At 37.4% G+C, this 15,858-nt stretch overlaps 1 protein-coding gene across 2 annotated transcripts in view; it reads left to right on the top strand.

The window, feature by feature from the left end:
• Positions 1–15,858, top strand: part of cntn3a.1 (contactin 3a, tandem duplicate 1) — a 63,139-nt gene that overhangs the window by 36,494 nt on the left and 10,787 nt on the right. For both annotated transcript variants that reach the window (XM_079849842.1, XM_079849843.1), the window contains exons 10-12: positions 4,912–5,041; positions 7,661–7,811; positions 14,547–14,674. In XM_079849842.1, coding sequence (XP_079705968.1) covers positions 4,912–5,041; positions 7,661–7,811; positions 14,547–14,674 — 409 coding nt within the window. The remainder of the gene's footprint in view (positions 1–4,911; positions 5,042–7,660; positions 7,812–14,546; positions 14,675–15,858) is intronic.

The raw sequence follows: 15,858 nt of genomic DNA, 5'->3' as shown, positions 1-15,858 counted from the left end.
ATATAAGCTAAACTTGTTTCATAATGTTCAGAGAACATTCAAAAGGAACGGTCCCGTAATGTTTGAATAATGATCAAATGGAATGTTTCCTTAACGTTTGCTTAAACAAGAAAAAAATGTTAGAAAGAATGTTCAGAGAAAATTCTGAAATAATATTTTTATAACCTAATAGGAACTATAGCAAATCCTTATTAGAACATATTTTTGTTAGCTGGGTACATGACTCATTTGAAAAAAAATATATTGTTAGATTTGTTCCCTGAAACCACAGCAAATCATCCTCTGCTTGTGTAAATGTTTACCTCAGCAACAATATTTCGCATGCCAAGCCAATACCCATAATGTTGGGGCAATCTTTGTGATGTCTATTTAGTTGGGCAACTTAATCAGTCTGGTGCAGCACAGCCCACTCAAATGTCACTCTCCCGTCGAGGGGGAAAGTGCTGATTTCAGTGGAATGTCACCGCTAATTAATTACCCCCATAAAGCTGATTTATGCCACCATTTGTCTTTGGTGCTGGAGGCTGTACTGATCTTCTCTAGTTTACTACAGTCAACACAACACATATGAAGCATTCTGTTTATGATATAGGTTGGTTCTCCATGTTGGAGCGGATCACATGTGGAGAGAGTTACACCATTTTCCACGCTGAACTGGAACTATGAAATTCAAGTGGCGTAAAGCTAATGCCATCAGACTCTGAAGTGTCCGCACGCACAGCGTGAGTGCAGATATCTGAGCCCTTTAAATCTCAGTTCATTCAACCTGAATGCACCATTCAAAATTTTCACACTCAAGTGGGCACAATGGCAGCATAACAGGGGCTTTATGAGTAAGTGTTCAGCCAGGATAAAAAAAATAAAAAAAACGTATAGACAGCCCATCAGCAGCAATCCACAGCTACATGGATTTAATTCATCCCCGTTCTGCTCCTTTCACATCTGTCAATTATTTTATAGTAGGCACTATAAAATAAGATAAGATCTATCGTGAAATGTACTAACATGAACTATAGCTAAACATGTGTATTCCCTATTCGAAAAGATGACTTTGCCTTGTGTCCAATCATTTAAAACAAACAACGTCATAATTTGGAAGATCTGCTGAACAGTTATTTAATGGTAAAACAAATATTCGACTGTTTCGCATTGTTTCCACATGATTTCACTAGGGCTGTAATCAACCAAAGAAAATCTTGGTCGACTGAAGTCCTGAAATTTTCGACTAAAAATCGACAAAAAATTACGTTATGGAAAAAAAACGTTAAATTAATTAGCTGTGCACTGTGCGCAGTAGGCTACTTGGTAGCCTTGTTGTCCGCCTAAATGAATTAGAAATAAACATAAAAAACTAGTAGGCTATTTGCAGTATTAAATCGTTTTTGACCTAATTATTTTGACCTGAAATGAGTCTGACACACGAGTCTGTCGGCTCTGACAGCGTTGCATCACGTGCACCTGCGCAATATCAGAGCCTATGATTTACGTTATGTTGTCAACTAGTGATATCATCACAAGAACTTTTGAGGAATATGCAACTTAATTTAGACAATTGTTTTTGTCATATGTATTATAATAACTGACAGACACTAACGTTTTCATTTCAGCCGCTCTGTGCAGCCGCTCTGTGGAGCTCAGCTTTGCGGCTGAGACACGAATAGACTATTAACTTTTTAAAAAATGCTGCCACACTGCCGATGTCTTTGTTGACATGGTAGAAGAGGACTAACTGACAATGAATTAAACGCTCTCACAATTAAATAAATAATATTCAGCAAACCATCTAGTAGCCTAATGTTACTTTCTTCAATCTGGCGCTCTTCTCCACTGGGTTGGGCTAATCCAAAAGAAGTGAAAACAAGGGGGGTGTTCTGAAGACAGACTGTTACCTGTGAAACAGGGGTGCTCTGAAAACACCCCCATTAGCAATTAGTGCTTTCCACCTGATGAAATGAACGCGGCAAAAAATCGACCAATCAGAATTTTGGTCGAGCCAGAATGGTATCGACCAAATAATCGATTAATTGACTGGGAGATTACAGCCCTAGATTTCACCATTACAAAAAATATTTTAGACCCTTTGTACAGCAAGAAATACATAATAATGAATGACACAAATTTGCAACCATTTTTGCAATTTATATATATTTATATAAATCAACTTGGAGAAGTCACATAAAATATTATATGAAACATGTCTTCATCTCCCTTTCTGCAACCAACCTCAATTGGAAATAACCAGACCTTCCACCTTTTGTCCCTGCATTGCTGGAAAATCTATCTATCTTCAATCATGATGATCCTCCTTCCCTCCACATAACTTGCACACTGCGTCCTCCCTCATTCCCTACCTGTACAAGTTTGCTGGTAATGGAAGAGTATCATACACTGATCGGAGCAGGAAAGACATGCGAAAGGACTCCAGTCTCCAAAGTTAAGGCTCTGCATTAGCTCCACCTTCCCCCATTTGCTGGAAATGGGTAGTTCCGATTCCTTGTCTCCCCATGCACTGGCTCCCAGTGATGTCCTTCAACTTCAGCCTGCTCTCTGCCTGTGCCTCTGCAACATCAATTGCCCATTTGCATCCTGATCTTCTGGTGACCCCTGAATCTCTGATCTTCTCATCTCTGGACAACATCACAGCCCTACACTTCACCACTTTGAACTCTTCAACCAGTGGTGATAGGGCTAGCTGTAACTGTGCAGGGCTGTGCTTCCCAAAAGCATAGTAAGCCTAAGTTGATCGTAGGGACCATTGGTGCCAGTTGTTCTACGATCAACTAAGTTACAATGCATTTGGGAAACGCAGCCCAGATCTGATGTTTAGCCCTACTGACATGAAACTTGGTGGAATTCCGAGCCACCTGCGAAGGTGTGTATTCATTCACCTCTCAAGTCCTTCCACTAACGCCATAAGCACTTCATAAATTATCAGTAGCCACGTAAGTCTTGGTAGCAGACCAAGCTGAAAGAGCCTGGTCTTGAACTTGCCTGGTAAGCCTGAACAGTTTATTTTCCTCAGACATTCTTCTGCTGGTCTCTCTGTCCTGGATGCGCTACTTCCGTCATTAAGAGAGGCATCATACCACTTCCCTATACATGAATATCAGTCACGTGACCTCTTATGTCATCCACTCTTTTTCCAGTTGACTGCCGCCATCTTGAGCACCTACCAAGTACTGTCTAGTACTGACAAGCATTAACTAGCTAGCTTGCTACTATTTACAGCTTCGTACGGATACAGTAAATGGCTACGAAAGACATTTCGCACCTCGACTGCCATGAAAAGAAACGCTACTTTCAAAAAATAATATCGTTAGGGTGTGATCCCTACGCGATACATGATGCGTACTTCCAGCCTCTGTCTGCTGCTACTGAACTACCAATCCTGGCATTTAATGATATTATATGTTGATCCGACTATTTTAAGCGTATATTTACTGTAAATGGTCCAGGGCAGAACTTTTGCCAAGCGTGTCAGAGGTTCTGGGTTCTAATTCGCACTCATATAGTTATTTCTTTTTTTCTCATCAAAACCGATTATGTTTATCAGTGGTTGTATATCAGGCAGGGACACGTTTGTGTGCATTTTGTTTTGTAATTTCACTGGAACGAATAGAGAGTCTCTCCACATTGAAGCACGTGTGAAGACTGTGCGCGAGCCACAAAAAAACACAGTATCCGTGCCACTGATCGCAGCGGCAACAAGCACTCTTATTTAACTAACGAACGAAATAAATGCTCTGCTAGTTAACTGGAGATGTTTTGTTTATTTGTATTGGTACATTTGTGCCGTGAGAGGTTTCAAAAGTGGTGGGGACATGTCCCACCCGTCCCACCCGCAAATTACAGCGTCTTTTTTCGTCCTGAGGTAGCCTGTAAAAGGATATTTTGGGGTCTCATTTTTTGTTGTTGCACCCCATCGCACAACATATTTAAGGCATAGCTAGCTAGTTCCTTTGCGACTGACGTGAATCAGGTACTCAAGATGGCGGCAGACAAGTTTTAGGAGTGAGTGACGTCAGTGAGGAGACGTTGGTGACATCATCTGATATTCATCTATAGGCTTTTTTACTGGGTCTTCCTCTGTTGATGGTATAACTTCTCTCTGGACTTGAAGTTGGAACTTGCTAGTCACTTTCCCGTTTTTGATCACAATACTTCTTGAATTCCTTGGTTTGAACCTAATTCTTGCCCATGCTGCCACATCATCAAGTTCCTTTTGGATCCACCTAGCTTCCTTAACTTCCTTCGGGCTGGTCAACCTCCCAGATCTTGCTTCTCTCAACAAAGTTTTGGTTAACCTATATAGATCCTTCATAAACTGAGCTCACTTGGCTTCTTTCTCCTTTCTCAATCTCTATGACCTTTCTACCATTCTCATGTTACACAGGTTGCAAGTTGACATTTTATGAAGTTTAAGCATCTTTTCACTGACTTATGTTGAAAAAAAAAAAAAGGTATTTACACCATATTCATACAAAAGTGCCTATTTAAGATGACTCAGGAGTGACTTTTATTTGGTGATTAGTAGTAATTCAGCAAGGGATGATGGGAAAGGCCATGGTCTGTGATGGCAGGTGAGACCTATAGGCTTGTGTTCTCATTGCGGACAAAACAGTCAAAAGAGCTTGGGTATGATTTTATGTTGTTTCATGGACAAGTTGCATATTTTATGTTTAAATATTGTGAACATTGTCTGCAAAAAAAATTAAAATAGGAAAACGCCACATTACATACTGTATATAAGTGATTTCTCAGAATCCATTTCAATGTAGAATAGTTTTTCAATATGTAACTCAAGCTACTTCTCTGATTGTTTAATTTATACCAATACAGTTACAAAAAATAAACATTTTCATTAACCTTTTTGTTTTAAGTTGCATTGTGGGATTGTTGTTATGTTTCCAGGACAGAGTCCAGGTGGTAAACGGGGCATTATCCATAAGCAGTCTGACCCTGTCAGATACTGGGATGTACCAGTGTATCGCCGAGAACCGTCATGGCCGGGAGTTTGCCAACGCTGAACTCAGAGCCATTGGTAAGGGATCACTAAATTCATAGTAACTAAAGATCAACACAGGCTCATTGGAAAAACATGCCTCTACCTACGTACGAGTCACGATAAAAGAGCTAAAAGACTTGCAATAGATACAATAACCAAATTAATAAAACGTTGGCAAATTCACATTCAACACACACAATGTTGCCACAGGCACATTTTTCCAATGAGCATGGGTTCCTTATGATGTAGCTCCTCAACTGTTCTTATGCTCTCAAATATGTAGCCAATATGCAGTTGGACATATGCCGTTATACAGTATGTTTCCAAATTTGTGTATGCACAATATGAAGTTCGTTTTGGCTTGGAGCAGCAGTGCTGTGTAGCAGCACTTGGGTTTCGTTCCCTCATAAGCTCATTCCAACCATATTCTCAGTGAACGCCACCACCCATTAGTCTTACCATGCCCTTTTGCGCTGCATTTAAAAACAGTTGACCTGCTATTATGAGGAGCAGAATAACTTTTGACAGGATCAATGATCAAACCCATCTCTGCGGTGAAGATTAAAGGAGTTGACGTTCAAGGCCATTTTATCATGCGGCAGACGAAAGAAGTGCTCTGTTCCCTAGTCCTGTCATTTGTCAGCACAATGGGTGCTTTGATGCTGTCAGCGCTGAGTGCAGATGGATGCCAAACAGGCACGAAAGTCTAGTATGCTGAAATTGCTGCCTGGGGGAGACGTGAGGTAGACGGTCTTCACACTTTAGAGCCTTTAGATTTGTGCTGGCTGGCTTGACTCAGTTTGACTTAGTGGTGTGTGGGGCTCTTGAGTGTGCTCTTTGGTGTGTATACCGTATTAAAAACATCCTCCTCGCCCGCCGCTGGAAAGGGAGATGACGATGAGATTTAGCGAAGAGGGAACCAGATAGAGATGTAGACATTTGACAGGTTGTGTGGAAGAACACAGATTGTCAGTGACATAACACTAATGTTTTGTCCTGTTTGTTAGTTCACTCAAAAATACACTAGCATTCAAAAGAAAAATGAAAATAAATAAATTAATTAATTACTACTTTTTGTCAGCAAGAATGGATTAAATTGATCAAAAGTGACAGTATAGACTATAAGACTTTAAAGTTTTGTACTACTGTTATAATCAACTCGATTTCATATAAATGCTGTTCGTTTGAAATTTCTATTCATCAAAGAATAGAAGCAAAGCATGTAAGCAGCACAACTGTTTTAAACATTGATAATAAGAAATGTTTCTTGAGCAGCAAATCATCATATTAGAATGAATTCAGAAGGAACATGTGACACTGAAGACTGGAGTAATGATGCTGAAAATTCAGCTTTGCATCACAGGAATAAATTACATTTTATAACAGTGGTTCTCAACTCCAGTCCTCGGGACCCGTTGCTCTGCACATTTTGTATGTCTCTCTTATCTGACACACTCAGTTCAGTTCATGGAGTCTCTCTTAACGAGCTGATGATCTGATTCAGGTGTGTTAAATAAGGGAGACATACAAAATGTGCAGAGCAGCGGGTCCCGAGGACTGGAGTTGAGAACCACTGTTTTATAATATATTCAAATTGTTATTTTTAAATTGTAAATTTAAATAATATTTCACATTATTACAGTTTTATTGTATTTTTGATACCTTGGGAAGCAAAAGAGATTTCAGTTACACTTTATTTTAAAGTGTCTTTCTTACATATGTTACATGTACTTACCATAGTAATAACAGTAAATTATGCATAATTACATGCAAATAGCCCTCAACCAAATCCTAATCCTACCCTAACCCTATAGTAAGTACATGTAGTTGCTTAATATTACACAGTACTTAAATATATAATTACACTGTAACAATGACACCTTAAAATAAAGCGTAACGTGACGTTGTTACAGTGTAATTACAAATAAGTATTGAGAAGTTTTATTTAACTTCATGTACTTATTGTAGGGTAAGAGTTTGGGGCTACACTTTATTTTAAAGTGTTATTATACATTTAAGAACTGAGTAATATTAATTAACTACATGTACTTACTGTATGGTTAGGGTAGGATTAGGGTTTGGTTGAGGGTTAGTTGCATGTAATTATACATAATTTACTGTTATTACTATGGTAAGTACATGTAACATGGACACTGTAAAATAAAGTGTTACTGAGACAAAATGCACTTCATACTACTGTGACTTGAATACACCTCTTCTATGATGAGCGCATTTCAATTCCTAAATTAAAATTTGATATTATTTTTGGGGAAGTGAACAGGTAAAAATCTCAGAGTGTAATGAAGAAAAAAAGCCTCATTAGAAGAATCAAATTATTGCTAGTAATATTTTGACAAAATATTTTATTATTACTTTTTTAGAAATAACGATACAATAATATTAATAATATTAGAAAAAAATTGTTTCTGTATATCCCAAGCCACATTTTGTGTGACATGTCTAGAAAATATGATTTTTTTTGTTTGGTCACTGTTCTTGAGCTGTTTCTCTTCAAAATGAATGACACTTTTTGATATTTTCCTTTGTAATGCAGACATTGTTTGTTACTTTTTAAAACACTTTTAGGAGTCATTCTGTCTTTCTTTCTTTCTCTCTGTCAGTTTTGTAAGATGCTTGTTTTTCTCTTCACATCAGCAGTGGCACCAGATTTCTCCAACAGTGTGCTAAAGGCACAGACATTGGCTCGGCAGGGTGGAGATGTTTTGATTGAGTGCAGGCCTCGCATGTCTCCACGCGGGATGATCTCCTGGAGGAAGGGCAAAGAAGCCTTGCGAGAGAGCCACAGGTATTTTTACCAACCCATTTCCCTTTGTCTGCCAAGAACCTGTTTATTAAAGTGATACAGACAGAGCAATATGATTCAGGTCAGGCGGAAGGTTGTTACTGATCAAAGGTTATTCACATCAAACCGTCTCAACACAACAGGCGCTGCATTTGCATATACTTCATCTTAAAAAGAAAAAAAAAACACCTTTTTCACGGCACAGAATAACATCAAAAGTGCTTGAACAATCAACCAACCTCTGATCGTTGAAGCTGTTTTATAAACTATTCTTCCAAATGTTGTTGTCCAACATTAAATCACATTTTTATATATTTTAGATGGTTGGTTGAAATGTCTAAACCTAAGATGCATAAATTATTAAATCACAACATGTATTAATGTTTTTAATTATTTTTCATGAAAAAAAAAAAAAAAAATCAAGAGTCAGAGTCTGTCCAATGTAGTAATTATCCAATGTAGCAAAACAGTGGCAGTCTGTAAGCAAATAATAATTATGCACTTTTACAGTGAAATAACAATAAAAGCATGACTTTTTTTTTTTTTAAGAATTGTGTTACCATTCTAAAAACCGCATTGTTATTTTATTTGAGATAATCTGAACTTTTGTCTGCCATTTATGTATGAATTTAAAGGTATAGCGGAGGATTTTCCTTTTCCGGGTGGATCATCAAGACTATTGGTCCTCCTAAGTGTCAATCATTCTGGTGATATGTTTACGTAAGGCCGTCGTACGTGCTCGTGCACACGATTCACAAGATGGCGTGCGCTCAAAACATAGGTTGGGCTTCCCACTGATGCCTCAGTCGCGAAGTTTCTACTTGACACGTACAGTTTGGCATGCTATTTGGAGAAATCCATTTAAAATCACTGCTAGTAAAAGTTAATGTAAGCTATGATTAGCTTGTGCATGCTCTCTCGTGCATACGTTTAATAGGCGTTCCCTCTTGGGAGCAGGTAGAGTGTTGCGAATGTGCATTTTTTAAAAAAGTGGAGAGGGCGGTTCTTTTCTAAAATTCGGGAAAATCCTCCGCTATACCTTTAAGTATAAATTAAAACACAATGACACATAAAGACAGACGTCCAGTCAATGGTTTGGCGGTCAATATTTGTTTTTGAAAGAAATGAATGTTAGTGAAGATGCATGAAATTTATCAAAAGTGACAGTACAGAAAAATAATCTGTGTTTCAAATAAACACTGTTCTTTTGAACTTTCTATTAATCAAATTATCCTGACATTTTTCTTTATCACGGTTTCCACAAAACTATTAAGCAGCACAAACGTTTCCAACATAATAAGAAATGTTTCTTGAGCATCAAATTATCAAATTATCATGTGACACTGAAGACTGGAGTAACGATGCTGAAAATTCAGTTTTGCATCACAGGAATAAATTACATTTTAAAATACATTATCATAGAAAGCAGTTATAATAATATTTCAAAATATTCAAATTTTTTCTGTATTGTGGATCAAATAAAAAATTCGAGAGCAAGAGACTTCTTTCAAAACCATTGCAAAATCTTCCCGATCAGGCTGCACGTAAATCCGCTGGAAGGATGCTTTCCTGTCACATATCACACATGCGCACTTCAACAAGCCGACAGAACACGTGAAAAAAAAAAAAGAAAAATGAAAACGGGTTTTCGCGTTTACATGACCACGTGCATTGTCGGCTTATTAAGCATATAATGTGCATGTAAACAACAGCTTGGAACCTCCTCTCAGACACTGTTATGCCTCCAGATCAATGGTCTGAATGTAAGGCAGTGCATCACAGAATTCTCATTAGCATACACTTTAGATGAATCCATTGAGGAATAAAGCAGTATGGTGCTGTCTCCATGGAGAGAGTACCTGTGAACTCTTGAGTCTGGAGCCGCTGTAAGAAAATCATTAGTAGACATCACTGTCCATCAGCCTTGTGCTAACATCCACCCACAATCTAGAGCTCTGAGGGACTGGGTCTCTCATTAAACACTGCTGCACTACTGGGAGTGCGTTTGTGTGTGTGTGAGAGAGAGAGAGAGAGAGAGAGAGACAAAGAACAGCTTTTCAGGCTTCTTCTATAATGATCATGCGGGAAAGGAAAATGTTGCTTTCATTTCTTTATGCCCAATTTGGCTTTTATATGTAGTACTTGTTAGAAATCTGCTGACTGCTCTATGCAAATATGATTGTAGCCAATTTTCAGCTTTTCACGTTTGTGCATAAATAAGGAAACGTTGCACAAAAATTATTCATGCATAATTATACTTTTTTTCACTTTTCATCAAGATCCTGTCGCTTCGGCTGACAGATGCTTTGCAGTGAAATTGCTGGTAACACGTTACAGTGAGGTTCAATTTGTTGACATTAGGAATAATGACAACAAAAACCAATTTTACAGTCTTTTTAAAACTAGGTTAATGTTAATTTATAAATATTGTTAATTAATGTTTCTTCATAATAAATTAAAAAGTAAAGGTATTGTTTGTTGTTATTTCATGTTAGATACTGCATTAAATGCACAATATGTAACTTTTTTGCTTTAAAAATATCAAAAATCACTATATCTATGTTTTTTAGTTGTGTACTTACATTATCCCGACTGTTTCCAACAACTTTCAAACCAGGAGAAATTTGTAATTTAATTCGAAGACACCAGGGCTGCGTTCAGCCCCGACAAAACGTTGCACAACGTTTTTTAAACAGAAACGGTGATGCGTTGAACACACTGTTCTGATGACGCAAGAGTTGCAACTATGGCAGCTGAGAAGGCCATTCTTTGTGTTCTTTGTGAAGAATTTTCTGAGCCTGATGAAGTCGGTATAAATATGTGTTTAATACTACAAAATATGCCCGATGTTACAGTTACTGCACTTGCCGCCCAGAACAAAAGAGAACATCCCAATCGAGTGAAGGGATTGCTGAAACTGAAATGGAAGCACACATCTTACCTAATTCAGACTAAAACACATCTATTTAGCCTCACATACTGACTTTATTTGTAGTTCATACTGTTTTAATACCCTGTATTTTCTTTCTAATTTTTAGGAAAAGCACTTAATTACCATTGTTTAAATGTCATACACTTGCAATGAAGCTAAAAATATAAACAACTACATCATTATGTTGATATCCTATATTTTTTACAATAAAACTTACGACAAACATGTCTTCTAATATCCTCAGTTGTTGCATCGAACACATTTGTAAATTACTTTCCTTGAACCCATTGTGCGAGTTCACTTTAATACCGCGTGCTTTATATGCATGTTGATGCTGATTGGACTGCAGTTCTGACACACCCACCAAACAAGAGAAAACGTATCTCAAACCCCGTTGCACACCGTTGCACGCCGTTTCCAGGAAACATGACGTTCAACCCGGAAACCGTAGCAAAACGTTGCGCACCGTTTTGAACTTGAACGTCTCTGACGTGCCCCCGTTTCTTTATTTCCGTTTTGTCGCCGTCAATGGCGTCATATCCGCGTTGTCCCTGGTTTCCGCTCGTACTGCCATAGCAACCAGAGCTATGAACCAGAGCCCTCTGATAGTAACCACGGCGACAGACGTGGACAACTGTGGAGTTCGCAATGTCTATTTGCACGCTGTTGTTGTTTCGTTCAAACATTACGGATCATGGCAAGCAGACTTTGGATAAAAAAGGAGAACTAAAACGAGAATCAATATCAGCGCGGTGTTTTCGAGATGCCTAGTGCTCCCATAGACAGTATATAAACGAGAGCTCCACGTCCGAGATTTCGACCACTCCTACATGTACTTTATTAAACAGGTGAGCACATTTATATAAAACTAATCAATGTTATATAGTTCAACAATGATAAAATGTTAGAATATGATCTGTATGTTATTCTAATGTTGATCTAGCTCACTGCTAGTCTCATATAGACAAACTAACACATCAATTTCAACACATTGAAATGCAGTTTAGTGTGCTAGTGTAATGTTAGACCAAGTGAAACAGCGCTGCGTTACCTCACAAGTTTAATTTGTCTAATAAACTGACCTGTGAGTAGTAATTCTGCACTTGCGTGTAGTTCGGTAGAATGAAATGTCCATATTCCTTTTATATCCGCGGGACTCGCGTCGCGTGTGGAGCTGATAGCTGTCTCTTAGCAATCCCGACCTGCTTCATATCACAGTCATGATAAAAGCATCGATGTATTCAGTCATCCATAAACATTATTAGATCGGTCGGCTTGACGTTGACGACAAGATCCATAGTTCTTAACAAATGTTGCGTCATCAAACTACGCCTTTGTTATTGTAAAGAGATTAGCGACCCCTAGTGGCGAAAAATTCCATACTGTCCGTTTAACTAGATAAAACATATTCATAGTTTTCTGTCACGTGACCTTGAGGGCAAAACCTTCATAGAACTGTCAATTTTCCATCTGTCATAAAGCATGAATTTTTAGATTACCTCTCGAAAGAAGAAAAACAAAAATATTGAACAAAATATTGTGCAAGTTTTGGGCACTTGTGATCCATAAAAAGCACCTGTTGCAGTATTTCAATCACTAAAAAAACAGCGGGACATTCCGGGAACATTCTAAGTTCCTTAATAGTGTCCAAAACAGTGATGATCAAAAAAAGATCAAATTCAGTATACACCTTATCGATGATTCTTACTATATACAGGCGAGCAGATGAGCCCAGAATATGAACGCAGCGCGCAAAATGGTTAAGTGTTTTCTTTTTCTCTTGGTTTTCTATGGAAAAACACTGCTTTTCGGCCTAAGCTTTTCCAGGTCAGTACATAGTGTAAATGCAGATATCGCATATGGGTCACTTTTAAACAAAAAGATGCCGGTCGTCAAAAACAAAAATAAGTCACGTTTCCACCGCAAGAACTTTCCCCAGGAACTAGGAACTTTGGTGTGGTACTCTCTGTGTTTAGACCGCAGGTCCAAATGAAGTTCCTGGTAAAAAATTGTCCCCTCAGAAAGTCCCTGCTCGTGAGGTAGTACTTTTCCAAAGTTCAGGAACTTCCAGGGCTGGGACTTGGGCGTTGAACATGCTGATTGGTTGACTCCACACCGCATTTCATTTCAAAAAGTCTGTTGCGGTGCGTGGCGTAAGAGTTGTTTGCTATTCGAATTGTTTGAGTTTTAAAAATATGACAGATGGACCGACGACGAGGCTCAGGCTTTATTAGAGGACAAAATCCAGCGGGAACTGGAAAGTACCGCGCAGTCCTACATCACAGGACTAATTTGCCTAATCTTCATGGTACTTTAGACCGTGATGGAAACACAGACAGCAGCAGGTCTGGGGGGAAAAATGTTTCTGGGACAAAGTGTTCCAGGTAATTTGGGTGGAAACGCGGCTATATTCAACACATCGGAATTGGGCATCAAGACCTCCAGTGTAAATGCAGTTTATTACTGCTTCTTTTAGCAATAAAAGGTCCACGTTATCATCTGCGAGTAATTTTGGCCTCAGCTAGAGTAAAACCATCAAAGATAATACATGAAACGGCATTCCTGCTGAAAGCTCTCGTCAACATGATTTCATTTCTAAAAATTCTACTTACTGAACTCTTGGCATGGCAAACATTGGCATGTTGATAAAAAAAGGTCTGTTTGCCTTGGTGGTGGGAGCAGATTTGTCTTATTCTGCTATGAAGACCACTGCATTGTGAAAGGTCACAGTGTAAATGAAGCACATCCCGTGAAGCACACCCCTGCGCTTCTATGAATAAAAGCTCATTTTCACTTTTTCTTCTGCACTTGTAGTAGAACATGTAGTGTAGATTTTATTAAGCTTAAATTTGTATTTTGGGAGGCAAAATCAGTCTGTTTTTCAATTTTATGATTCTTTTATGGTGCTTTTTTGTTATTTTTGAGCTTGGCCTTTACAGTCAAAAAAGCAGTTCATCTTTTGTGTTTCACAGAGAAAAGAAAGTATAATAATACAGGTTTGGAATGACATGAAGGTGATTAAATAGTGACAGAATCACCAGAACAATGTTATGTGATGTGAAAAGCCTTGGTAGACTTAAGTCGCAGAAGAAACTACTGAAGAATCCTTTGAGCTTGAAAGTGAATATATCAGAGCAAATGTGTTTGGTTTTTCAATGTTTAATTTCACATGATTGTAAAAACACAAATACCCAATAATCTGAGATGCATTAGCAAAATATACAGTACATACAGATTATTTTATTATATAATGTAAATTTATATATATATATATATATATATAATATAGCCTATATATAAATATATTTATTAGGGCTGTCAAACGATTAATCGCATCCAAAATAAAAGTTGTTTTTACATAATATATGTGTGTGTACGGTGTATAATTATTTTCTATATATAAATACACACACATGCATGTATATATTTAAGAAATATTTGCATATACTGTGCATATATATTTATATTATACTAATTATACTCCATATAATTATACTCCATACACACACATATATTATGTAAACACAAACTTTTATTTTGGATGTGATTAATCGCGATTAATCGTTTGACAGCCCTAATATTTATACATTTATTTATAAAATTATAAATCAAATGATCTAACATGTGAATTTAAAATCGTAAATGTCCTGTATAATTGTTTAATGATGTTGTATTTATGTACGTCCTATCGCCTATTGATCTCTGTGTCCAGACTAAAGTTCATTGATCTTCGATATAATAACCGTTTTTTATATAGTGTGTATGAATGAGTTGCAAGGCTTTCATCATGTCACTTTGTTGTCTAGAGTCTCCGTGCTGGATAATGGCAGTCTCCGGATATCCAACATCACCAAACTAGACGCAGGTCTTTACACGTGTGTGGCGAGAAACCAGTTTGGAGTGGCAAGCAGTGCAGGCACACTAGTGGTGAAAGGTACGCTGGGACATTTAAGATGAAAGGATGCATTAAATTGATTAAAGGTGACAACAAAGACTTTTACATTGTTATAAAAGATTTCTTTCTTTTGAACATTCTGTTTAACAAAGAATCCTGAAAAAAATTATCACGGTTTCCACAAAATATTAAGCAGCTTGACTGTTTTCAACATTGATAATAATTTCAGAAGGAAATTTCTGAAGGATCGTGTGACACTGAAGACTGGAGTAATGATGCTGAAAATTCAGCTTTGACATCACAGAGATAAATTACATTTTAAAATATATTAAAATAGAAAACAGTTATTTTAAATTGTAATAATATTTCACAATAATACTTTTTTATTGTATTTTTTTTATCAAATAAATGTATTCTTTGTGAGCGTAAGAGATGCAAAAGCATTTTTAAAAAATCTTACCAACTTCAAACTTTTTAACGGTAGTGAGTAATATAATAAAAAGTTGAATTACATAATATTTTGTACGACATACAATAATGATTTACTACAGTCTTTGCCACTCTGACAGTAAAGCGCAAGCTTCTTATCTTATCTCCACACTCTCTGGATGAACTGTGCTCGTGGTTAATGGGGAATTGATTTATTCGGCGAGCATTAGAGATGCATGATATGTGTGGGAACAACTGTGCTGTGTTTCATTAGAGCTTAGATCCATCTAAAACAGCCTTTTTTGCAATTTTCTTCATTCTTCACCCATCTGACAAGACGACGATAACAATACCAGCATTCTATTAGAACAGCAGTTTGGTGGTCCCTCTTGTCTTTGAAATTGGTTTCTATAGAAACTCACTGGTTTCTTCTCTCGCTCTCATTTTCACATGAAAGCCTGAATCCTGAATACATGTTCATTTGACATGTTAATTCACTAACAAGTAAAATTGCCCCAGCAAAATTCACATGTTTGCCTTATTAAAAAGACATATCTGCAAGAGGTTCACAGCACAGTGCGTGAAAAGGATGAATAATTCAGCACAAGGGAATCCAGAGATTACTAATCAGTAATGATTCATCCTGTAAATCAAAGCTAAACCAGCTGTTTTATTAATTTGCAATATTGTTGTTATTGTCATCTTGACCCTTTCATTGACATCCCTTAAATAAAACAAATACATCATAGGAATATCAAACAGGTGTGATGATATAGCAAATAAGATAGATAGAT

The sequence above is a fragment of the Squalius cephalus genome, assembly GCF_949319135.1.
Source record: "Squalius cephalus genome assembly, chromosome: 18".
NCBI lineage: Eukaryota > Metazoa > Chordata > Actinopteri > Cypriniformes > Leuciscidae > Squalius > Squalius cephalus.
This window is presented reverse-complemented; position numbering and strand designations above follow the sequence as displayed.